Source organism: Phocoena sinus, chromosome 18, assembly GCF_008692025.1.
Source record: "Phocoena sinus isolate mPhoSin1 chromosome 18, mPhoSin1.pri, whole genome shotgun sequence".
NCBI classification, from domain to species: domain Eukaryota; kingdom Metazoa; phylum Chordata; class Mammalia; order Artiodactyla; family Phocoenidae; genus Phocoena; species Phocoena sinus.
In genome coordinates, this window is record NC_045780.1 from 68,696,965 (window position 1) to 68,722,578 (window position 25,614).

At 38.9% G+C, this 25,614-nt stretch overlaps 2 protein-coding genes across 2 annotated transcripts in view; both read left to right on the top strand.

Moving 5' to 3' along the window:
- UBAC2 (UBA domain containing 2) overlaps positions 1-25,614 on the top strand; it is a 286,963-nt gene that overhangs the window by 220,930 nt on the left and 40,419 nt on the right. The window contains exons 20-21 of the mRNA XM_032610727.1: positions 22,095-22,162; positions 24,010-24,103. The gene's annotated coding sequence lies outside the window, so the exon portion shown is untranslated. The remainder of the gene's footprint in view (positions 1-22,094; positions 22,163-24,009; positions 24,104-25,614) is intronic.
- TM9SF2 (transmembrane 9 superfamily member 2) overlaps positions 7,102-25,614 on the top strand; it is a 58,933-nt gene continuing 40,420 nt past the window's right edge. The window contains exons 1-3 of the mRNA XM_032610718.1: positions 7,102-8,832; positions 22,095-22,162; positions 24,010-24,103. Coding sequence (XP_032466609.1) covers positions 8,479-8,832; positions 22,095-22,162; positions 24,010-24,103 — 516 coding nt within the window. The 5' untranslated portion in view covers positions 7,102-8,478. The remainder of the gene's footprint in view (positions 8,833-22,094; positions 22,163-24,009; positions 24,104-25,614) is intronic.

The window sequence follows — 25,614 nt, forward strand, 5'->3', positions numbered from 1 at the left end:
ATTTGAGTAGCAGTGGAAATATACAGAATTTTTGGTCCTGGTTTGAGTTCTAGAACTGTTAATGGGAATCAAGACCAAACCTCTAAAAAGTTATAACCTGCCTGTCCTAGCCTTTTGGAATGTCCTTGCCCTGCGTGGTATAGCTCTCAAGACAGCCAATTGCTCACAGTCAAGCTGTCAGAGGCTCAGTGTCCGATAACAGCTGTGGATTTTTGAGAAACAAGTTGGCCTGTGGGATGCCTGTGGCCTCACTTCCTGCTGGTGGCCATGGTAGGAATAGATGAGGGAGGCTGGGATCCCTCAAGGAGTGGTTAGAGTGTTGATCTCCACAGCCCTGTAGGGGTCTGCTGCTCAGTCTGCGGTCAGAATCTCGGGCTTCTGTCCTGGATGAGGTAAATAATGACTAAGGAGGCCTCATGCACTTGGTTTAAGTTCTTCTCTAGATTTTTGGATAAAGCCATTTAAAAACTTCACCTAGCATAACTTGGTTACTTTTGTAGAGCAGAATCACATAAGCCAAGTGCTATTGGAATGCCTGGCAGCTTCCTAATGCTTAATTCTTGATGAGAACTCTGATCCATTTGTAAGACACACTAGAATGATGTGAAAGGGAAACAAATACAGTACTTAGTCTATGATCACATCATCACACCAGCATTTTTCCATTTCAGAAGGAATTCTGGCCTCATACCACAAAGTGGAAGTTGTTGGTTAATGGATGCTAATGACAAACCTAATGGTGCAGCAGAGGCCACTATACTGTGCTGTGGCCCTGGGCAGAGCACAAGATTTATGGGAAGATGAGAGCACTGCCAGTTCTTTCATAAGTAAAAGAAACATCTTATCTAAAAGATATTTTTCCAATAGCACGGTGAAGTTTCTTTGCCCCCAAAAGGCTGAACCAAAAAGAAATAATGGCAGGTACCACTCAAGTTTTCCTATAAGAAAAATCTTTCTACATATATATGTAAATATATATAATATATATATTTATGTGTCTAAATACATATAACCTGTCTATATAAAATATTTTTACAGATGAAACATATGTTCATTATTTTTAAAAATGGAAATACTGCAGAACTGAGAGGGAGGAAATCACCTGTATCTGACTGCATAGAAATAACCCACTCTAAGAATTTTCACGTGTCCTTCCATTCTTTTTTTCTGTTTATATATTTTTCTCCATTTTTATTTAGTTATTTAATTTTGATTGGAGTATAGTTGATTTACAATGCTGTACTAGTTTCTGCTGTACAGCAAAGTGAATCAGTTATATATATACATATAGCCACTCTTTTTTAGATTCTTTTCCCATATAGGTGATTACAGAGTATTAAGTAGAGTTCCCTGTGCTATACAGTAGGTTTTTATTAGTTATCTCTCTTATATATAATACTGTGTATACGTCAGTCCCAATCTCCCAATTTATCCCTTCCCACCCCTTACCCCCTTGGGAAACATAAGTTTGTTTTCTACATCTGTGACTATTTCTGTTTTGTAAAAAAGTTCACTTGTACCACTTTTTTAGATTCCACATATGAACGATTTTTCCCCCCATTTTTGAACACCTATTTCTATGAGTTTTAACACATGCATATATTGTATTACCCCCACCAAAATCAGGGTACACAATCTTATCACTCCCCAAATTCCCTAATTATCCCTTTGTAGTCATACCTTCCCTCACCCCTCATCCCTGGAACTAGCAAGCACTTGTCTGTCACTATAGCTTTGGGTTTTGGGAAATGTCATATAAATGGAATCATAGAGTCTGTAACCTTTTGAGATTGGCTTCTTTCACTCAGTGTGTATAAGATCTATCCAAGATGTTGTACATATCAACAGCTCATTACTTTTTATTCCTAAGTAGTATTCCATTGTACGAATGTACCATGGTTTGTTTATGTATTTACAGACATTTGGTTGTTTCTAATTCTGGTGATTGTGAATAGAGCTGTTATAAATATTTGTGTACACATTTTTGTGTGTATGTGTGTGTGTGTACCAATTTTTATGTGAACAAAAGTTTTCATTTCTCTAGACTTTAAATACCTAGGAGTGGGATTCCTGAGTCATATGGTAAGTGTATGTTTACTTTGTAAGAAACTGCCACTGTTTTCCATAGTGGCTGTATCATTTTGCATTCCCAACAGCAATATATGAGGTTTCCGGATTTTCTACATCCCTGTCACCAGTTGGTATTACCAGTGAATTTAATTTTAGCCATTCTGATAGGTGCGTAGTGGTATCTCGTCATGGTTTTAATTTGCATTTTCCTATTGGATACTGATGTTGATCGCATGTGCTTATTTGCAAGCCACACACCCTCTTTGATAAAGTGTCTGTTCAAGCCTTTCATCATTTTTTAATTGGGTTGTTTGTTTTCTTCCTGTTAAGTTTGGAGAGTTCTTTATATTGAAATCAAGTCCTTTGTTGGCCAGGTGATTACAAATATTTTCTCCCAGTCGATAGTCTGTCATTTCATTGTTAACAGTGTGTATATATTTTCTAAAAACAAAACTGAAATCAGAAGGTGCATGCTGTTTTATAATATACTTTTTTCATTTAGCAATGTATCTTAAACATCTTTCCATGTTATTACTTCTTTTCAATATAACTTTTATGGCTGTACAGTATTGCCTTGCATGGGTGTACTACTGTAATTTATTTAACAAACTCTTCTGTTGAACATTTAGGTTGTTTTTAAATTTTTTACTTTTAAAAACATTACACTGGTGAACATACTTAGAGCTAAATCTTTTCACATTCTAAGTATTTCTCTAGGACAGATCCTGAGAAGCAGAATTGTTCTTTCATATTATATACATTTTAAAGGCTTTAAAAAAATACACAATGCAAACTGTCCTCCAAAAAGGATATTTAAGTCTCATGATCAGATATGAAATCACATGGGGCACTATCATTGCTTTTTAACTTTGCTTCCTTGGTAGCTTAAAAAAAAAGTATGTCTTTTTTCTAATATGTTATTCTTTCATTACAAATAATGCTGAATATTTATTTAAATGCTTTTTGCTGTTTGTATATCTTTGTGTGTGAAGTGTCTCTTCATGTATACTTTTATATAGGGGTAGTTCATCTTTTTCTTATTATTCTATAATAACTATATTTTATTGCAAATGTTTTCCCCTGGTTTTATTTCAATGTACCTTAATTGTGCAGGCCCCTTTTGAGTCCTTGTTCAAATCCTTGTAAATCAAAGATCCATCAGTGTTAAGGTTACTGGATTTGGCAAATAAAAACAAACAACAAATAGTTTTTAAATAAATATGCTCCAGATAGACATGGGACATATGTACTTATACTAAAAACTATCTGAAGTGTAAAGGTAACTGGGCACCCTGTATCTTACCTGCAACCCTAGCTAAGAGTCAAAACTGCATGGAACATGGCTGAATTGCATGTTGGATTCTAAAGTCAGCACAACTGGCAAAAATTGTATAAGGCTGAAACTGCCTTTAAAAGTCCTTTAAGTAGCTTTCAAAGTTCAGAATGCATGGAGAATTGCCTTCTACCTTATATGGTAATTCTTATGTTCCATGACATTAAGAACCTCTCAGGAATAGGAGAAAAGTCCCTGGGCAGATGGCTGGTCATTAAAACCATTTCCCTCTTGTGTCAGTAGGTATGGGGAGGAAAAAGGGGAGGATGTCAAAGTGTTCCTGTCTGCCTACAGGCTTTTTCTGTTTTGTATCAGTCTTCTAAAATGTTTAAACAAGTGGTTATTGATAGTTGTGGTGGTTCAACAAGATTCAATAGTGAGGTTCATACCACATGGATATTATGTTCTAAAGTTAGTGCTCAAGGAAACATGACCATACTGTGACTCCATTGAATTGTTTTTATACAGTTACCCTTCAAGCCACACTCCCCAGCTCCCTCAGTCCACATTTTATTTTCAGTAAACATTCTAACCCCAAGTTACTCAAATATTTTTCTTGTGGGGGAACTTGTATATTTTGGATCATTCAGCAGCTACTTAAGAGTAATCATGGTGACAGGCCTCATATGGTTTGTTGGGCAATCATGTCCTGTTTCCTGCACCCTTTCTCTTTATTTCCCTTTCTGGACATTTTTTTCTGAAAACTTTGTCCAACATTTTATTTTAGGGAACTATACCTAGTGATACTCAGAAGTTTCAAATCAATCACTAGTCAGGAGTCCAAAGCAAAATGAACAGAATGATGTATTTATTTCTCTCAAACACAATTCACAAATGACATTCAAATCTCATTTATTTCTAGCATATATAAAACATTCCGATGAAATAAAAAAATTGTAATCCTTGCCAAAGTTCATTTTAATAGGATTTGACCTGTAGTAAAACACATTGTCATATTGTCTCCTGTTCTCTTCATTTATATGTATATCTATAATATATATTCAACATATTTCCATTAATACGTGTATAAAAATGTTCACTCAGGTTGTTTCACATATTAGATATATTGCTTTCATTGGTTAATACTGTCTAAATACGCTGAACTTCTTTAATGACAATTTCCAAATCCAACACGGTATAAAAGAATTACATGGCCCTTCTCATATTGCTATGGTTTCTGGAAAATCTTATTCACTTTTTTTTTTTTTTTTTTTTTTTTTTGCGGTACGCGGGCCTGTCACTGTTGTGGCCTCTCCAGTTGCGGAGCACAGGCTCCGGACGCGCAGGCTCAGCGGCCATGGCTCCCAGCCGCTCCGCGGCATGTGGGATCTTCCTGGACCGGGGCACTAACCCGTTACTGGGAGAAAGGGAGCGTCACAGTCAAGGGGAGGATGGAAGCAAAACTTCATTGCTTCCTAGTTTGGAACTAGAATCCCCACTCAGCCTTTCTGCGTGGCAGCGCCCAGGGTAATAGCGCCCACAAGGAAGGGATTCCATTTTGCCGCCTGCCTGAGGAGCACGGCGATCTTCCCACGCCAGTCCCGGGATACCTGGCAGACAGCGACGCCAGGTAACCGAGAGAACCCAGGCCGGATCCGGAAGTAAAGAGTTCGCTCCGCCCCGAGGCCGAGCCCTGCCCCGCGGCCCCTCCCACTAGGCCCGGCCTTGCGGGATGACGTGTCTGAACTCTGGAGGCGGAAGCGGGGAAGAGGTCGCCGGGGTAGGAGCTGGCGAGGTGCGGCTGGTTGGCCGTGCGCACGCGTGATTCGCGGAATGGGCGGGCCGGATTGCGGCTGGAGTCCGGTGACCATTTTTATTGACGAAGACTCCACTTCTCCGGGTTTTTGCTGATGCTGAGCTCGGCCGATAGAGGCGGCGGCTTGGTTTGGAAGGAAGGTTAGGGACCACCCGCCCTTAGTCGTCCCCACTGCAGCGGGCTTGGTCTCAATGAGTGGCCGTTTGACTTCAGTCAGTCCCCCTTCTTTCCTTTGTGAATAGAGGCGGTTAAACGTGTGTGGAAAACCTAAGGTTTACTTCGGCGGTGAAGTCCGCGATTCTAAATTCAGATCTAGAATTTATGGAGTCCGGCCAGTACCAGTCCTGTAGTGCTTTGCGGTTACTTGCCTTTCCTTTATGTGCTAGACGCTGCTCTAGGCTTGGGGTTGTAGAGACGAGGTCCTTACTCCCATGGGGGTTTACGTGTAAACAGGGAGTGAGACAGTAAACAAATAACCACGTTAATTCCAGGTAGTGATAAGTACTGTGGGGTGCCAGGGTTAAGCAGAAGAGTGGAATTGAGGGATTTAAAGATTTTATGAGATCGCTGTTGTCAAGAGTGGAACCTGAGAGGCTATAGCAGTAAGTACTAGTGCAAAAGAACTAAGATTTTGGCTTGGACTAGGGGGTAGCTGTGGACATGGAAAGTTGAAAGAATTTAGTCTAGTTTAGCGGCCCAGCGAGCACAACTTGTTGAAGGACTGTATGTGGGGAGTGAGGGAAAGAGAAATTTAGGTTACCTCCCAGGTTTTTGGCCTGAGAAGCAGGTGGGCAGCGGTGCCCATTTTCTGCTTTGTGGAACACTGGAGGAGGAAAAGGTTGGGATGGGATCGGTGAGATATTGAAGATAAGTATTTAGTGGCACCAGGTAACTAGAAGATAGCGAACAAAAAATGTTGTCTTGCCCCTTTCCTTTCTAAATGGAGAGAACATTGCTTCCTCTTACTATGTTGGAAATCTCTATGACTTCAAGTATAGGCATATTATAAATTCTTTTCCCTGGCCCAAGTAAGTTCAACAAATATGCTAGTTGATTTGCTCGAGGGAGAAGTGACCTAGACATGATCCCACTGCTCAGGCCCCCCTCACCTGCCTACCCACCCTCACCCCCGTTTGGGTTATAAAAATGGCTGCCTTTCCTCTGCCCAGCACTTAATGTACATCCCCCCACACACACACCCTTAAACTTCACAACAAACTAAAGAAGATGGACATCCTTTTCTCTCTACTTCCAGTTCTCCCCTATTATCTGGGACTTGGTGTATTAACTTGCTCAAGGCCCACATAACTAGATAGTAGTGTTCCAAAGCTGGAGTTCATAGTGCAAACTACCTTTGCAAGGAGGAATTCCTTCATTGTTCTGGTTACGCCACAGTATAGAACAGTGGGTCTTAGCCTTTTTTTTGCAGGGTCATAGATTCCTTTGAAAACTTAATAAATGTTATAAACTTTCCAGGGGGGAAATGTGCACATCCCCACAAGAATTTAGATAGGATTGCACGGGTCTCCACATTTTTCTGAATTGTCCACTTAGCAAACTTGCCAATTCTTTTTTTTAAAATAACTTTATGAAAGTTTAGTTTTATTTATTTATTATATTTATTTATTTATTTTTGGCTGCATTGGGTCTTCGTTGCTGCACGCGGGCTTTCTCTAGTTGTGGCGAGCGGGGGCTAGTCTTCGTTGCGGCGCACAGGCTTCTCATTGTGGTGGCTTCTCTTGTGGCCGAGCACAGGCTCTAGGCTAGCGGGCTTCAGTAGTTGTGGCGCACGGGCTCAGTAGTTGTGGCTCGTGGTCTCTAGAGCACAGGCTCAGTAGTTGTGGTGCTCCGGCTTAGTTGCTCTGCGGCATGTGGGATCTTCCCGGACCAGGGATTGACCCCCGTGTCCCCTGCACTGGCAAGCGGATTCTTAACCACTGCACCACCAAGGAAGTCCTGACTTGCCAATTCTTGAATTCTGAGTGGGAGGTAGTTCTGGGTTATGATTCCTTGCTTATGTACTCTAAGTTGGTGTCCTCTCTGCAGATTCGATTGAACTCTAAAGCTCAGAGGAATTGACTTTGTAAAGACTGTTGCCCACCAGTCCAGTTCTACAAGGATCAAGCTATTCGCTACTGCAGTCGTGCACCAACAGTGCACCCTGAGGGGAATTCAGGATGGAGGAAAAAACAGGAATGTTCTGTGCTTTATATACTGGCCCTGGATAAAGATACATATCTAAGGAATAATTTCAGTGAACTCAGATTCTTGCATCTTCTCATACATACAAAAGCACTAAAACCTTTGAGATGTCTGTTCTCTGTGTTTAGCAGTAACCTTTTGATGTTGGCCTACCTGTTTTTTTCCAGCCAAAAAACTCCTATATACCCTGGCTCCTCCCTTACCTCTTCAGAACAGTTCCTCAGAGCTATCTGAGAGGCGGTCTCCTGTGCTATGGTCCTCAGTAGAGTCCCAGAATAAAATTTAACTCACATCTTTTACGTTGTGTTTTCCTTTGTCACGAAAAGCAAGTTTCTCCTTGAAAAATACTCAAAATGCACCACACAAACACACACAAGTACGTCTGTGCATATACAAACGGACATCGCATCACTTCAATAGGAAAAGTGACAGAAACTTGCCCAAGGATGATCATACCAGATTTCTATTTTGCTGGAACTACATTTCTCACTGGGCTCTCAGGTGTGCTCCTGTCTTCCTTTGCAAAGAAATGTCAGTAACTCCCTTCTCCTATTTGTCTACTCCCATTTTTCCCCTCACCTCATTTCCACTCACCTCTTTAAAGAGATCTTGTTTAGTCTATGCAAACAATCACTGTCCCACGCAAGAATGAGCCACCGCATCCAATGCTGGGAACCTGTCCGTGCACACACCTCTGAGTAGCTATTTGAAGATTTGTGGCTAGTTCCTCCCCATTGGTTTCCTTATCCTGCACCCAACCGTCTCCCAAACTTCTCCTTCCCTCCACCAACTCAGCCTTCATCAGCAAGTACTTTTTGGAGCACCACCTCTGTAATAGGGGCTGGTGTGCCTTGGGCACTGTAGTGAGGAAACCGTGGAAAACCCGGGCAAGGCAGCAAGCACGGGGCGCTGGGCAAGTGAGACGCTCCACGACGCCCCAAGGGGGCTCTAGATCGGAATTTGGAACAGGAACGGGATAGCTGGACCCTCTCCCGCGGCAAACACCCCAGCCGACCCGCTGAAAACCTGGCAAGTGGATTTCCTCCACTCTCCCTCCCGGAAACTCCTCGGGGCGCTTGCAGCCGCTCTCACTGAGCATGTGCAGGCGGCGCTGCGCATGCTCCGTCCAGGTCCGTTTCGGAGTCTGTTGCGGAACCCGCGGTGTCTCCTACCGCAACCGGAACTATCCGTCGCGGGGCCGGCCTGCCTCAGCTCCGGCGGACTGGTAGTCGTCGCCGAGCCTCCCCGTCCCTCCTTCCCTCTTCACCCCCCGCGGCTCTGCTGCCCTTCCCCCGAAACAGCCGTTATGAGCGCGAGGCTGCCGGCGTCGTCTCCACCTCGGTGGCAGTTGCTGCTGTCGCTGCTCCTGCTGGGGGCGGCCCCGGGCCCGCGTCGGAGCGCAGCCTTCTACTTGCCCGGCCTGGCGCCCGTCAACTTCTGCGAGGAAGAAAAAAAGAGCGACGAGTGCAAGGTGGGTGCGGCCTGGCGGACCCCCCGGTGCACAGTCGGAAGAGGAAGCCTCCCTCTGCCGGGGGGGAGCCGGCCTCTCAGGGGAAGGGGGCGTAGCAGTGGGTGCTGTCGGGTGTCCCCAGAAGCGCGTGGGGTTGGCCGCGCTGTGGGGCGCAGGCTCTGGAACGGCCTCCGTACCGCGGTAGATTCTGGCGGACTCGGCGGGCCAGGTAGCACGAGCAGGTGGGTTCAGTTTTCCCGGAACAGGAACTGTGTGTGTACGGCGCTCGCTTGGCGTTGGAGGCGTGCAGGTCAGCGAGCGTTCCACGGGCGAGTGTCCGCTCACAGCCCCGTGTCCCGCCTCCAAGGAAGGGGACGGCCAGGTCTTCCAGTAACTTGTAATTTCATTGCTTCCCGTTTTCTACTTTTCTGGAACCCTGGTTGGTTATGAGGACTTGTTCTTTCTAGGACTTAGGTGTTTTTACCTCACGGTTAGCAGTCGCTTCCTTGTTTGTCGATTTAACACCCAGAACCGCGTAAACTGCATTAATAAGGAGTTGCTGTGATAGTTGAGACAGTTAATGTCTACCGTTTAAGTGTAAAAAAAAAAAATTTAATGTGCAAAAAATAGGTCAGATCCCACTAGTTTCTCCGAGATTGTTTTAAACACTTAAAAGGAGCAGACAACAGGAGAAACCGGCGTTTTCTTCCTAGTTTCTTGAAAACTTTGATCTCTTACCACCTTAAACTCAAGGTTTTCAGTTTAACCACTAGTAAAAGAGACGTAGGTAGAGTAACCTGCTTTTAGGTTATTAGGTAGAGGGCAGGAAAGTATACATACACAGTTATTTTAGGTTGCTAAAACTTACCCTTTGGGGTGCAAGAAACTCTTTGAAACCGTTAATACTTTTAACAGTTCGGATAATCGTTCAGCAAACTTTTACAATCTATAAGTAGGTTTATTTACTAAGCTTGGTTTTTTTAAGCTGGTGTTTATTTTATTACTGCTAGCTTTACAATAGTTGTCAATTTTGAGCTTATTTTAGGGCACTAAAGAAGCTATTAAACTTTTCATGGCATTTTACAGTTTCTGTTTAAAAACTTGGATCTCTAAAAATGTCTAAGGATCTTTCAGGTGTACTCACATCAACAGTTAGTGCTTGAATACTGTAACTCGTACCTTGCAGTGCAAGAAATTTTCGCTCTTTGAGAGTTCTGACTGAAAGAAAATAGTGCTTCCAAGTGGAAGAGAGAGCTAGTCTCACAAGCACACAGAGTATTTGGTCTTTAAATTTAAATTTAACAGCAATCGTATATTGTCTAACTAGTGCCTTAGACACAAAAAAGATATTCCCGTCTCCTAGGAACCTCAAAGATCATAAGCTTATGACAGATTATCAAAATGTGATATGTTATAAAAGATGGCTGTCCAAAGTGCACTAAAACCCAAATGAGGAAACATCTGTGGATTGGGGTCTTCAGGGAAAGCTACAGAGAGGAAGTGACATTTGAGATGGACTTCAGACATGAGTATGAGTGAAATTTACAGGTGGTCTGCTAGTTAGATAATTTTGTTTCCTCAACAGGTCCTTCTTTAGGTAGTTACCTTTTAGTTAACTTTTGATTAATTTCAGGGAGTCCTTTTGGATTTTTAGTTTTTACAAGTATAGGGATAAAACAGGCAAGACAAATCATTTTTCTGAAGTGTTTGGATTTCATCTTTGTTGCCAGCTGCTTTCACATCTTGGTCAGTGGAAACAGATCTTAGACCAGTAGAAAGAGGCACTTTTAGCAGTTTTCCTCTAGAATTTGACTAACTGGTGTAGGGAATTTGAAGTACACTTTAATACTTCTTCTCTTTGCTTCTCAAAGGAGAAAAACAGTTTAAATTTTCATTACTTCAATCAGGGTATTAATTTTTTTTTCTCATCCATTCCATATTTGTTAAGGAAAACAGTCTTGTCTACACTGTCAGAAAAGTTGAAAGGACTTATTTTAAAAATTGGAAGTGGGAGTTGTGAAATGGGAATAATTATTTCCAGAGATGCTTTTATGTTAGGAAATCAGGAGTTTGATGAATTGGGCAGGTCATTGATACTATTTCTATCAGTTTTTCCATCTGTAAGATAGAAATAATCATATTTGCTTACTATATATTCCCCTTGAAAGATATTTTGCCTTTCCTGGAGAGAAAGTACAATATTTATCATTGTTGCAATATTATATAATATTCATAAGTGTAAAGATGAGCCAAGTTTATTTTCAGCATAAGTGTAATTTATGGAGTATAGTCTTTACATATCCTGTGAAGTCCATGTCCTGTATTTAGCTCACCATGTATATTGAGAGACAATCAAAAGAACCCTGAGGATTTGGTCATTTTCTCCTCTCAAAATTATTTTATGTTCAATTTACTGGCATAGAAACAGTAGTCCAGTGAACATACAGTCATATTCATATTCCTTTAACTTCTGATTTATGATCTTCATTAGCCTTAATAAACAGTGTGACTGTGTTCTGTGCCTTTTTTTTTTTAGCTTGCTGTCATTACAGGTACATTTGAATATCAACATAGTGCACATTTTCATTGGCTATACAGTATTTCATTGTAGTATTACAATACTATGGTTTGCTGAGCTGTTTCTTGCTTGTAGGGCATTTAGATTGGTCCCGATTTTTCTATATTGTAAATAACTTTGCTAGAATGTATTTAGCAGGAATTCATTGCATATTTACAAATTACTAAGTCAAAGGCAAGAAGCAATTTTATAGCTCTATTTAATATCACCAGGTTTCTTTGAAGAAAGGTAGGTTTGATTTACAATGCCATTAGCTGAATGATTCCATGTGTCTTCACAGTATTTTATAGTTTTTATTTATCAATTTAATAGCTATGTGATGGTACCTAAACATTTTTTAATGCTGCATTGCTTTTGAGGTTTCTCTATCTTTCAATTCTCTTATTTGTCTTATTTTGTTAGTTTTTCAAACCACAGTATTAAAGAATTGAACCATGGTATTTCTTTCTGCTAGCATTTTAGTTTCTTAAGCTCAGGGGATAAAATGTTGACTGCAGTAAGTAGAGTAAGCCTTGGTCAGAAGTGAATAGCTAAATGTGAAGTTACCTTTAGATTGAGTCTTAAGTGTGCTAAGTGGCATTCTAATGGCTGATAACTGAAGATTAGTGAGCAGTTCACCCTTGCTGCTTTTAACTTTCAAGCAATTATTTAATGGCTTGTCAACATGAACAACTAACTCTAGAAAACATTTGCCAGTTTTTTACTGTTTGATGATGTGTGTACATGGACAGATCATGTTCTTAGATGAAAAAGTAAGATTTTCTTTCCTGTCCAGTAAGGAAAATGACCAAATATACCCCCCTGGTGTTTAAAAAAAAAAAAAAGTTTAAATGGATTAGTTTAACAACTTTTTTATAAAAAAGAAAATCAGAATCACACTTTTAAATTTCCTTCATCAGTAGTTACTTTTAGAAGCTTTTAACAAATTCTGTGTCTGTTATTTTGGGAGCAGTTGCCTATAAATATGGAATTAGTCAAATTTAAGAAAACAGTTCTAAATGTTGCTCTGAACAAAGACAAGAATGAATGTATTATTTACCTGTTTTAACTTGACCATAGAGATTTTGAAATATTTAAAGAAAAAATATAACTTACATGTGTACCTAACAATATAATTGGTATATATTTATTGATATTTAGTTTCATGTTTTCATAGTTTTTTTGTTTTTTTTTTTTGTGGTACGTGGGCCTCTCACTGTTGTGGCCAGGCAGACTCTCAACCACTGTGCCACCAGGGAAGCCCCATCGTTTTTTTCTGGAAGAAGAGCATTGATTCTTAGCTACTGGAAAGTAATCAGTGTGTGAGGGTTACTGATATTGTTTCAGGTATGAAATCTGGCATTGGAAAGAATGACTTTGGATAAATTTACATTCCAACGATTGTTCTTTGTTCCTGTGAAAAAGTACATGGAACTGAGTTAGAAGGTTTGCGTTCAGAAATTAAATTTTCGAATAAAACTATTTTAAAACTGTGATCGTTCATTATAGTGGATGTGAGAGCTAGGTTTAGGAAAGCAAGCGTTGTTGATACAGATAAAATACTGTCCTACTGCTCTCTACAAAGGGAAGCCCTTTTCAAGAGGTGTGTTCTTGAACATCTGAAACAAAACCACAGACAGGTGCTCCACATTCAGACACATCTAAGTTCTAGAAACTGGTCTGAGCTCAGTCAGCCTTAGAGCCCAGTTCCCCAAACCCCTACTTCTATTCTTCCTTGCAATTTTCTATTGCAGTGTCCTCGTAGTAAATGTTGTACTCTAGTTAATCGTAGCTACCTAAATATATGCACTCTACAAGGCCATTGGCTGTTGCCATGAAAATTAACCAAGTGTTGATGAAAGGCTTTGTAAGAAATTTGTGAAATATATTTTTCTTTGTTCTTCTTACTCTCACCTTTCATACCTATTTAGTGCCCTTTGCTAATAACAGTGATAGAAACTACAATTTGTGTACTTTATGTGTGCCAGTTATATATTAATCTTAGTTAATCCTCCAAACAATCCTGTGGTTTTTAGATGGGGAAACTGAAGCTGGGTAGGATGCAGTACCCTCTCAAGCAAACATACCTCATAAGTAGTGAAGCTAAGATGCAACTCCAGGAGTGTCTGAGTCCGAAGTCTAGGCTCTTCACCACATTGGGGTACTCCTGGATCTTCTAGGCTGAGCGCCGTACCTCTTCTCCTGCCCTGCCCTGCAGATCCTGGGCTGCTTGTAATCCTGGACTTGCACAGTTATTGCAGTTACAACAAAAAGCTCTTTACCTATGTCATCAGTTTTTAACCAGTCACATTTTATGTTTATTCCTTTCTTTGATACAGTTTAAAGTTGAAATTTTATTTTTTGATGGGAGATGGAGGAAGAACCTTAATATCTAGGAGATCAGCTTCTGGGCATTGTTGGTCAGGTAACTCAAAGCTCATGAACATCCATTTGTGAGTTCCAGCATTTCTGTTGGGATTTTAAAATTATATCTGAGCTAAGGTTTTCCTTCTTTGGACTTTTTCCCACTGTGGGCTTCTCCAATATTAAAGTAATGGAAGCTTCCATAGTTTTCCTTTTCTGTGGCTGTACCTTGGTATCTCAGACACTTTTGTGACTAGTCACTTGCTTTGATCCTTGTACAAAGTCACATTTCTTCACTGAGATTTCTTTCTACCTAGAAAAACAGTTGTACGTGTCGGTTGGGACATACATGATGGCAGTTGTAAAAGCAGAATCAAAACAAAGGAACAAGGAAATGGGGGGAAATGCAGTACTATAGCATGGCATGCTTTGAAGTAATAAAATAGGGTGTAGTTGTGACCAAAGTTGGGATCAGAAGTAGAATGGGCAGTTGGGGACTAGCAATAAAATTGTACATTTGGGAGGAGAAGGATTTAGAAGGGAGATGATAGAACTCTAAATTAATTAAAAGCATTTCCATAAAAGGTTTCTTAGGGTGGTATAGTAATCATTCTTGTTTTGTCTATGTCTTGCTTTAGAATTTACAGTCTTGCTTTAGGATTAATCTGTACCTTTCTTAAAATGGTTAATGTCACAACTTTTCATGCTTGTAATAACTCATTTTGGGACAGTTGAAAGTGGCAATGTGAAGAAAGTAACCTTTAAGGCTCTTTTGAGTCATGTAAGTGATATCTTGGAGTTGGCTATCTCCAGAAGGAGATGCACGTAATTAACTCTTGGATGGGGAATAAAGATGTTTAGAATGGAAAATGACCTTAAAGTTAATCAAATATTGCTCTCTTACAGCGATTGCTATTTTAATAAGAAAACTAAATCCCACTAGCTACCCTAGGAACACATAAATAGCTTTGCCACTTTTCTCTTTTACTTCCTTGAATGTGTGCCCTATCTCTGCATCTGGATTATAAATTCTTTGAAAGGCAGCCATTCATGGGTTTTATATTATTATGGCATTCACGGTTTCTAGTACAGGACATTATGGGCTTTGAATAAATGTGTTGATTGAATGAATTTCCCATGGTTTTTCAGGGTTTTTTGTTGTGAATCTTCCTGGGTTTTCACATATATTGCAAATTCTATTTCCCCCTATTTATTACTTCTTTTGAAGTCATCTTTCCTGCTTCTAACATCTTCCCACACTAAACTTTACTCTTTATTTCTTATTGCTTTGATTTGGCTTCTGTCACTTCATAATATGACTAAAGTCTGCTCTCATCTTTAAAGCCTTTTCTTTTTCCAACTTTTAATTGTGACAATTTTCAAAATTCAAAAAAGTTGAAAGAATAGTATAATGATCACCTGTATATCCACCTAGACCCTTAGAGCCAACAAACAAACAACAAACAACAAACAGTTGTTTATGTTTTCTTCTATTTGTTTTATCTGTGTGTATATTTATATTTTTTAGGGACGAATGTCATGTTTGTAACATACTTTTGCCCTTCATGAAACCACATAAACTCACTAGCGGTCTCATTTCCTTTCTTCTTTCTTGTTTTTAACATTTGTCCTACTGTCATATTACGAGGATCTCGTAATATTATTCTTATAATACTTATAATATTTTTGAAATTTTCCTCTTTCACTATAAGGGTCAATATTTAAAATAGAGTGTTGTAGATGTAGCATATTTACAAATACGTGTTAAATTTATCAGTTTAAACTTACAATTCTTAGCATGTTTTAAATGAGATAAATATTAAAATTTCAAATTCGCACAGTTTAAAAAAGGAAGAATGAATGAAAGTGCTACAGAAATAGCCAAAATGAACTGAATATCCAAGGTGTGTTTTGATTAGTTCACCAAGCGACAGAAAAAGGTCCACAATTTAGTGGTGATTTCTATGATGGACCAACTTTCCTGTAAAAGTAAGTGTGGAAAAGTGTCAGAAGAGACTAGAAGGAAGAAAAGTGGAGGACTGAGAGCAGCAAAAATTAAAAGTGGTAGCAGCAGTTGAGTTTACTCACTTTTTTGAGCCAGCAGTCCAGTTTTTGAACTTATTTGTCTTAAAGTAGAGCAAGTAATCCCTAGCTCATAAGGTTACTATGAGAATTGTGCTTGATGATTATTGTCTTCCCCTTCCCTAGACTGATAGCCAAGAAGGGAGTAATGAAGAGGCATAAACAGTAGATCAGAAGCCACTGTCCTTAGTGTCCTTTAATGGGAGGGAGGAAGGAGGGCCTCTCACAGAAACCCTCAAGGTTATCCTTATACTAATACATATTTGGATTGAGGAAGGTCCAGCTTCTCTAAAATAATAGGTAATAATAGCTATCTTTATCTAGCTTATAGTTAAACATTTAACTTATAGTTATTGTGTGCCAACTATAAACCAGCTTCTATATCATTTCTGTTTATTACATCATTTATTCCTCACATTCAAAATTACTTGCCCATAAGCACATATTTATTAGCAATAGACCTAGGATTTGAAATGAACCCAGCAGTCTGACTCTGTTCTCCCTCCAAACTGAAATTGTGTTCTCTGTTTATATGCTGTGTGTGTTAAAATTAGTTTTGTTTTTAGGTCAAAGATATGTGAGAAGAATTGTTTTTGAATTTTGCTGTCAATATTTTGGAAAATTTTGTGGACAGACCTTGATAATTGTAGACATCCTTATAAATCACACAGGAAGGCTGAAACATGCTTCTTCGGTGACGTTAACATTTTTGTTACTAGGAGTAGAATTTGAAGCTACTTCACCAGATCAGGAAAAGTTGATAGATACGGTAAATTTAATGGGGAGTTGATAGTAGACAAAATGCCAAGTGTGAGAAGGATAAAAACTAATAATGTACAAATAAGAAAATAGGGAGGGAGGGTGTGTGGGTCTTTGGGCTATAGACTGAAATGGAATAAGTGTGGTGATAATCAGTTTAAATGATACTAAATTATATAATCAGAAGACTAGCATGGTGTCTAAAAGAGAAATTTTCCTGGCTTCTAGAGTTTGCTTCAGAGACTTAAAGTAGACTTAGAGGGAGCCAGTGAATTTGATGTCTAAAGTTTTGACAAGATTGTTTTTTAAAAAGGTTAAATTGGAATTTCAAGTGGTGTGGGTTAGCTTAAGGGCGAGCGGAGGTAGGGAATAAACCATGGGGAATAGTAAAAATGGAGACAGACTTCCAGAAGTCCCTGAGGCTAATTTGGATCTTAAATTTAGCAAAAAGAATGAATGTGAAATGTTTTAATTAGCTAGTAGTATTAAACTCTTGTATCAACATAATATAAAGCCACTGGGAATATACTTCCAGAAGCTCTCTTAAAGTTATATGAGAGAACAAAAGGTAGTAAATTAATTTGGTCATGGACAAGTTAAAGTATATTTGAAGAAAAAGTTAACAATTATATATTTGAGGTGATGAACTTTAAACTGTCAGTTACAGAACATTGGAAAGAGATGAAGAGTGTCATTGAAGAATTTATGCTTTTGGCCAAAAAGGCTAATGAAAAGTAACAATGTCATTCTATACATATATGAAGCTTTGATGTCTATACCTTGAATTCTGCCTGTAATTCTCAGTGCTATACCTTTTAAGAAAGATGTGAGAGTAGGGCAAGGTCCCGAGAAAAGCAGCTGGCATGATCAAGGAGATAGATGATTCAAAAGATTAAGACCTTTCCGTTTTGAAAGATTAAGACTCAAAGGAGAGATGAGAGAAGTCAGAAAATGAGAATACGGTTTTCCTTCAATCTTACAATCCTATAGCTAAGAGATGTACCATGAAACTTCAGAGAGAACATCATAGGCTAAGCAAAAATTCTTGCCTCATCCATTGGGTAGAAATGGAAGAAACTTTTACCCTAAATTTATATGCTCTTCAACAGTGTCCTAAAAATGTTTTTTAAATGGCATCAAATCTCTGAACCTTTTGCCCTGTTTTGGGTTTCCTAAGATATGAATTTAAAGAACATTGAAAAATACCTAGTAAACAGAGCTCAAGGATGAACTAGGAGTCCAGTCCAGCTTGCTGTCTGTTTTGTAGGGTCCTCAATCTAAGAACTGTGTTTACATTTTTAAGTGATTAGAAAAAAATTAGAAGAAGAAGAATATTTAGGGATGAGTGAAAATTACATGAAAATCAAATTTCAATCCCCATAAATAGCTTTATTGGGCTACAGCTGGGCTCATTCACTTATGTAATGTTTGTGGCTGCTTTTGTACTACAACGGCAGAGACTGCTTGTCCAGCAAAGCCTAAAATATTTACTCTCTGGCCCTTTAAGAAAAAAATTTGCCAACCTCTGGGATAGACTAACATTCGAGTTATTTTTCCAAGTAAAGGGAAGATTGCAATGACTAGAGTAAAATATTAAGTATATGAAGAGGGTTTATGAAGGGTACTAAGCAGCATTTTATTCTTTTCCATTACTGTGCTGTCCCATATAGAAGCCATTAGACGCCTGTGACTATTTTTTTTTAATAAATTTATTTATTTTATTTATTTATTTTTGGCTGCATTGGGTCTTCGTTGCTGCGTGTGAGCTTTCTTTGGTTGTGGTGAGCAGGGGCTACTCTTCCTTGTGGTGTGTGGGCTTCTCACTGCGGTGGCTTCCCTTGTTGCAGACCACAGGCTCTAGGCTTGCAGGCTTCAGTAGTTGTGGCTCGTGGGCTGCTCAGTAGTTTTGGCACACGGGCTTAGTTGCTCCGTGGCAAGTGGGATCTTCCCGGAGCAGGGCTCGAACCCGTGTCCCCTGCATTGGCAGGCAGATTCTTAACCACTGCGCCACCAGGGAAGTCCTCCTGTGACTTTTTAAATGTAAAATTAAATAAAAAATTAAATTCAGATCTTCAGCCACACTGACCACGTTTCAAGTGACTAATGGCCCCGTGTGGCTAGTGGCTACTGTATTTGACAGAGCAGATAGAGTATTTTCATTGCTTGAAGTTCTACTGGACATTGCTGCATAATAGTAAATACTTACATAGTACTTTGTGACAGGCACTGTTCTCGAGTCTTCTCAAAAACCAGTTGCAACAGGGATTATTATTACCTCCATTCTACAAATGAGAAAACCAAGGCACAGGGAAGTAAAGAAACTTCCCCAAGATCACACAGCTAGTAAACGTCAGAGCCAGGATTTAAACCCAGGCAGCCTAGCTTCAGAGTCTGTGTTCTTAATCTCTTTGTACTGAGAGTAAGGAATATGCTTAATTGTGGCACAAGGGAGTTGGCTTATGTGGTGAAAATGTGGATCTGTGGATTTTGAGACTCAAAACGTAGAAAGTTGTGTAGAGTATAATAGGTGCATTCCTCCCTAGAAAGAAATCTAAAGATGTGAACTGGATTAGCTTTTTAGGAACTTTCAGTCTTCATTAAGATACATTAAATAGGGCTTCCATGGTGGCGCAGTGGTTGAGAGTCTGCCTGCTGATGCAGGGGACACGGGTTCGTGCCCTGGTCCGGGAGGATCCCACATGCCGCAGAGCTGCTGGGCCCGTGAGCCATGGCCGCTGAGCCTGCGCATCCGGAGCCTGTGCTCCGCAACAGGAGAGGCCACAACAGTGAGAAGCCCACGTACCGCAAAAAAAAGAAAAAAAAAGATACATTAAATAGAGCGCTTGGATTCTGGTATATCTTCATAGCAGTGTTGACCCCTTATAATTAGTGAAAATTATTTTGGCAGAGTAAGCTATCAACGGGGAATTTTGCCTTCACAACAGTTATATAAGTTTGTGATAATTACTCAAGCATTCTGGAAACTTAAATATCATGTCCCATTATCTTCTTAGCCAGAAAGACCAGTGATATAGTCTTCAATATTTTGTACAAGGAGACACAAACTTTTTTGTGTGTTTGAGACAGTGTTACCATTGAGTTGTCATTTTATTTCAGTACGGTTTTAGGGGTTTTATGTGTGTTTCCAGTACCGTGTACAATGTCTTCCATTGTATATCATGAATATTGGATGGGCATTTTAGTGGATGAGCAGTGTAGTTTAGGCATTCCCTATTCTGAATATCATTAAATTTATTTGGTTTCCTTTATTTAACAAATACATAGCACTTCATGTATTAGGCACTGTTTGACATACTTTATAAATGTTAACTCATTTAATCCTCATACCTCTGTGAGGTAGTTACTGTTATCCCCACTTTGCAAATAAAGAAACTGAAGCACCCATGAGGAAACTGAGATGCTAAATAATTTGACCAAGTATAAGGGGTAGAGCTGGGATTTGAACCCAGGCAAACTGGCCCCAGAGGTCTTCTTTTGCCCACTGTGTTTTGTTGTTTTTCAAATGACAGTGTATTATTAGTTTTTGTACATTGAACATTTTGTCTCACTTTTGGGGTGTTAACAGGTATAGAGGACTGCTGACAGCACTAGTAAATGAGATCAAAATGGCAAATGTGGCTTTATGCTCTTCCAGGTAGCCTCAGATCAGAGTCCAGAGGCAGCCATAGTGATCTAACCCTGTAAAATACAGGTAAACAGCTCCTATTTAATTGTTTTTGGTTAGTACCAAAAGTACTTCAGGGCACAGGTTACTTACTGACATTTTCAACTGAAGAATTCTGTATTGAGTAGCAATGAGCCCCTATTGGGAGAGTGGGTACCTGGGTACAAGTTCCTTTGGAACTTCAAATGTACGTTGAAGAAATCCTGGGAGCTTCAGTAGGAAGGTGTGGCTTTGAGTTAGCCCATATTTCCTAGGAAGTTGATACAGCTTTTCTCCCTCTCCTCTGTTGAACTTGATTTGGTCTTTATGAATTTATTCTCTGTTACTATCTTTGTAGTTAAGCATTCTCAAATTGATCAAAGCAGTCGTCCAGAATTAAACCGTGTTGTCATTGTCTGTCTCCTGTCTGCTTAAGAGCATGAGATTGTGTTTCTAGTACAATTGATCTAGAAATTTCTTACCTACCTGGCAACATTTCTTTTTTTTTTTTTAATGGTCCCATGGTGTTTAATAGCTAATTTACTATCAACAGGCATACTACAATATGTTTCTAGTCTTTTAATGAACAAGTCTGCAGTATACATTCTTATACATGATCTCTTGTGCACACATGATTTTATTCCTAGGAGATAAGTTCTCATAAGTAGGATTGCTGGGTGGAAGAATGCATGTATTTTGCTTTCCAAAAGGCTGTAACCACTTCACATTTCAAAGAGCCACAGGTGTTATAGCTTTTGAAAACTTTTAGCCAAAGTTTAGTGGTCTCATATTGAATTTAATCGCAGATGTGTCTCAAATTCATATCTCCAGATTTTTTTTCTGAATGCCATGACTGTTTATCCTTCTACACTTAGGTATCTCAAAGGCACTTCAAACAAAACATGTCTAAAGACAAACTCACGATCTCTCCCCTCAAACCTAATCCTCTTCCAATGTCCCTTTTGTTACTTGTCAAAATCAGAAAATTAAAGCATCTCTCTTCTTTAAACTTAGGGCGTGTGTTATCTTTACTCTCACATAAAACCAATCAGTCCTATCAAATTTATTTTCAAAATATTTCTTGGATGCATCCATTTCTCTTTTTCTTGTTGACAGCATTCCTTGAATGCTTTGTGTTTTTTTTTAATTAATTAATTTATTTTTGGCTGCATTGGGTCTTCGTTGCTGCGCACGGGCTTTCTCTACTTGGGGCGAGCAGGGGCTACTCTTTGTTGCTGTGTGCAGGCTTCTCATTGCAGTGACTTCTCTTGCTGCGGAGCACGGGCTCTAGGCACTCGGGCTTCAGTAGTTGTGGCTTGCGGGCTCTAGACCGCAGGCTCAGTAGTTGTGGCGCACAGTCTTAGTTGCTCCACGATGTGTGGGATCTTCCTGGACCAGGGCTCGAACCTGTGTCCCCTGCATTGGCAGGCGGATTCTTAACCACTGCGCCACCAGGGAAGCCCCGAGAATGTTTTTTTAAAACTGTTTAAAAATAAAAATTATCTTTGTGTTGCAGAATGAAATACTGAATTTGAAAACCAGATTTTTAAAAACAATCTATATTGATGTAGTGAGTGATACCTTATTTAATTTAAATACTTATTTAATTTTTTAGAAATTTTTAGAACTTAAAGCATTTAGAAACTATTGGAGACATTTGCAACTGAAAATTATTTTATTGTAATTTAAATGCATATAAATCTACTCAGTGAATGGATTTATAAGTAATTCTTTAAAGTGAGTTGGATATCATAAAATTTCTCATTTCAAAAGTCAAATTCCTTTTTAATTCTAGGCATGACCTAAGTTTTGGTCTCTAGTTGTTTATATTCTAATTCTGTGTTTCTTCATTTTCAGGCTGAAATAGAACTATTTGTGAACAGGCTTGACTCAGTGGAATCTGTTCTTCCTTATGAATATACAGCGTAAGTTTTTCAGCTTGTTTTTTTTTTGAAATTTTATGACTCATCAGAATTTTGTACATTTAGAACTTTACTTTCTCCACAGTTACGGATAAATTCATATGCATTTTAAAAATGTACAGGGCCTGAAAACATTTCTAAAAGGGGTATTGTTTATTTCTAAGGTAGGGTTAAAATGTGAAATGTGATCTGTTGATGTTACTTTGCAGTGCAACAGAAGCACCAACGAAAACAATGAATTCCTTTTTTTACCTGACTGGACAAATAGCCATTTTGTTTTAATTTTTTTGATTATAAAAAAACCCACATAGTTTTCAACAAAATCCATATGTCCCACATAATCAATCTCCAGAAATAACTGCTTTGTTGTCTGCCACCTGCATTTTTTCCCTGCTTATTCTAACATACACAACCACATTTATACATTTTTTAAAAAATTTATTTATTTTTGGCTGTGTTGGGTCTTCATTGCTGTGTGCGGGTTTTCTCTAGTTGTGGTGAGCGGGGGCTACTCTTTGTTGTGGTGCGCAGGCTTCTCATTTCAGTGGCTTCTCTCATTGTGGAGCATGGGCTCTAGGCGCACGGGCTTCAGTAGTTGCAGCACGCGGGCTCAGTAGTTGTGGCTCATGAGCTTAGTTGCTCCACGGCATGTGGGATCTTCCCAGACCAGGGATTGAACCCGTGTCCCCTGCATTGGCAGGCAGATTCTCAACCACTGTGCCATCGGAGAAGCCCCATTTTTGTTTTAAATGAAAGCAGGTTTATGTATTTTATTTGCACCTTGTTTTTCTCACTGAATCTATTTGGACATCTTTTCTATATTAATACACAGCTACCTCAGTCTTTTTAGTAGCTGTTTATTATCCCTTTGTAGAGATCGTGTAGAGTCTGTGTATGATTTGTTTCACTAATTCTCTATTTATGAGCATTTCATTATTTCCATTTTTTGATATTATAAAAAATGCTGCATAAATATCCTTTGTTCATTTGAGCACTATATTCCATATTGGGTATAAAATATGTTCCTAAATTTTAGTTGGCTTCTAAATTTCTCTGGTATCTAAGAGTTCTGAAAGAAAATATGTTTATTTTAGTCAAACAAAAAGTTTGACTATCCTACAAGAATCCATGTGCCTAAACATGTAAGAAGAGAATACAAATTTCATGAATGAATGGACCATAATTTATGTAACTTTGGATACTTTTTCTAGTTTTTGTTTTGTTAAATAAACAAATCTCTCTCCTTAAATCTTTGTGGCTATTCTTGGGAAAACTCAGTGAATCTCTTATATCCAGTAGATGGAGAATCTTCATCCGGGGACTTTCCAGCCCCAGTTTTTTATCACCCAAGATTCATCTTCCTCTTAGGGATCTAACTAGTCTGTAGCCATCACTGTGCCGGTCTAGCTTTTCATGTTGGCCAGTATATTGGGATGAGACAGAAACCCATGTAGCTGACACATCTTCTTGAAATGGCATTAAGTAAATGTTTGAATTAGAAGGATAACAAAAAGAGATGAGTTATGCAAAGTTCCCTTGAAGACTAGGGTGTAATTAATTTTATCATTGAAATGAACAACAATAAATTATAATGTGTCAAGTTTTTAAATTCTATAATTTACATCTTAATAAAAGTATTATTTAAAAATCAAAGCATTCTAAGGCCTAATTTTCAGGTGTTTTTTTTTTGTTGTGTTGGGGAGATGTGGTACATGGAACTTGGAGTAGGAATATATTTCTTATTCATCTACTAGAGTGATCAGTACCTAATCTGTCCTCTAGGTTGGCTAGGGGTTTGATATCTCATTGCTTCCGTTTATGCTTAAAAACTTAAATATTCTTGCCTGCAGGTTTGATTTTTGCCAAGCATCAGAAGGAAAACGCCCATCTGAAAATCTAGGTCAGGTGTTATTTGGGGAAAGAATTGAACCGTCACCATATAAGGTTTGTATTCAGTGTTATATAAAAGTTATTTAGTTGCATCTTTTTTCTTTTTTCTCCCCACCTTGTAGAAAAGCCTGTGATAACTTAGCTAAGAAGGAATTCATTTCTCTTTCGCATCCAGGAAAAATTTCTTAAAGTCACAGTTTAGAAGTATCCCTCCCCTTCTCACGATATGTCATAAATAAGTTTGTTCAAAGGAACATTTCCAACAGTCAGTATTATATCAATAAATGATAAGGTGGTGGCCTAAAAGTGCTCAGACTCCCTGCCTCACCTTACAGAGGGACCTGGAACCCAGCTTTCAGTTACGAAGAGTTGTCCCACTAACTTCATTTGGGAACAGAATCCCTAGAATTTCCGTATTAGCAGATAAAGCACTACTTCAGCTTTCCCACTGGGTTTTGGGGAAGCTAACCTTTCTGTTTTGATCAGTGGAAGTATATTTGGTACATCTTTGATACATTTTTAGGACATCAGTTGAACCAAGCTAAGCACAATATAAGATATTCTCTTCAATATATGTACTTCATCATCCAAAATTATTCTGCCTTTTAAATCTGTTATCTTTTAAACCTGTTATCCTTCTGAATTTCACAGTCCCCTGTTCATTTTATATCTGCTCTCCTGCTGCACAAAGAATAATGTATCTCTCTGTTTTAGAAAAATTAAACTAGTTTGTAATAATAATGTATCACCGTATACAAAACTAAATGATACAGACTATAAAAAGAAAAGGAAGTTTCTCTCCCCCCACCGCCCTGTTCCACATCACAGTTTCTTGTTAATCTTTCCTGAAATTTTCTATGTACTTACAAGCATATATAAACAGAATTAAATGTGTGTGTTTATGTTTTAAGATATTATTCTGACTGTGCATTTTTCTTTAACTCTCTGTGGGCATCTGTCCATGTGGGCATACTCATTTCAGTGACTGTAACCTGACCCCAGCCTAACAGCTCCCTCTCTTGGTGTCACACCCGTCTCTTCTGTGACCCCATGATTAGTTGCCTTGCCTGCTTTCTCACTAAGCACCACCGTCTGTCTCCCTTGGCCCTTACTACGTTGAGCATCTGTCCAGCAAATCCCCAAAAAGCCTCAGTTAGTCCCATTAACCCTCTTACTCCAGCACCGTATCTACACCGTGAAGCACTGGGGGAAGACATAACTGTACACCTTTAATTCACTACAGGTTCATAGTTTTCAACCGTAAGTATGTCCTCTTAAAATGTTTTAATTTGAGATTTTCTACCATAAAGATGCCAGAGTGTTTTTTTTTTTTATAATTTTCAAAGACAGCAGATTTGAAGACCTAATGAGATGAAGTCACTGGGAAAGAAGGAACTCAAAATATATGGACATGGGTGGTATTGAGTAGGGCAAGCATATTAATTGTATAATATTTCCCTGATGTGATATTTTAAAAGATTACTTTGGAAATTGTTGCATTCTTTTTATAGCAGAGGGTGATTTTCAGCATATTTATTAAATTGTATAACTACCTTAAAATACTC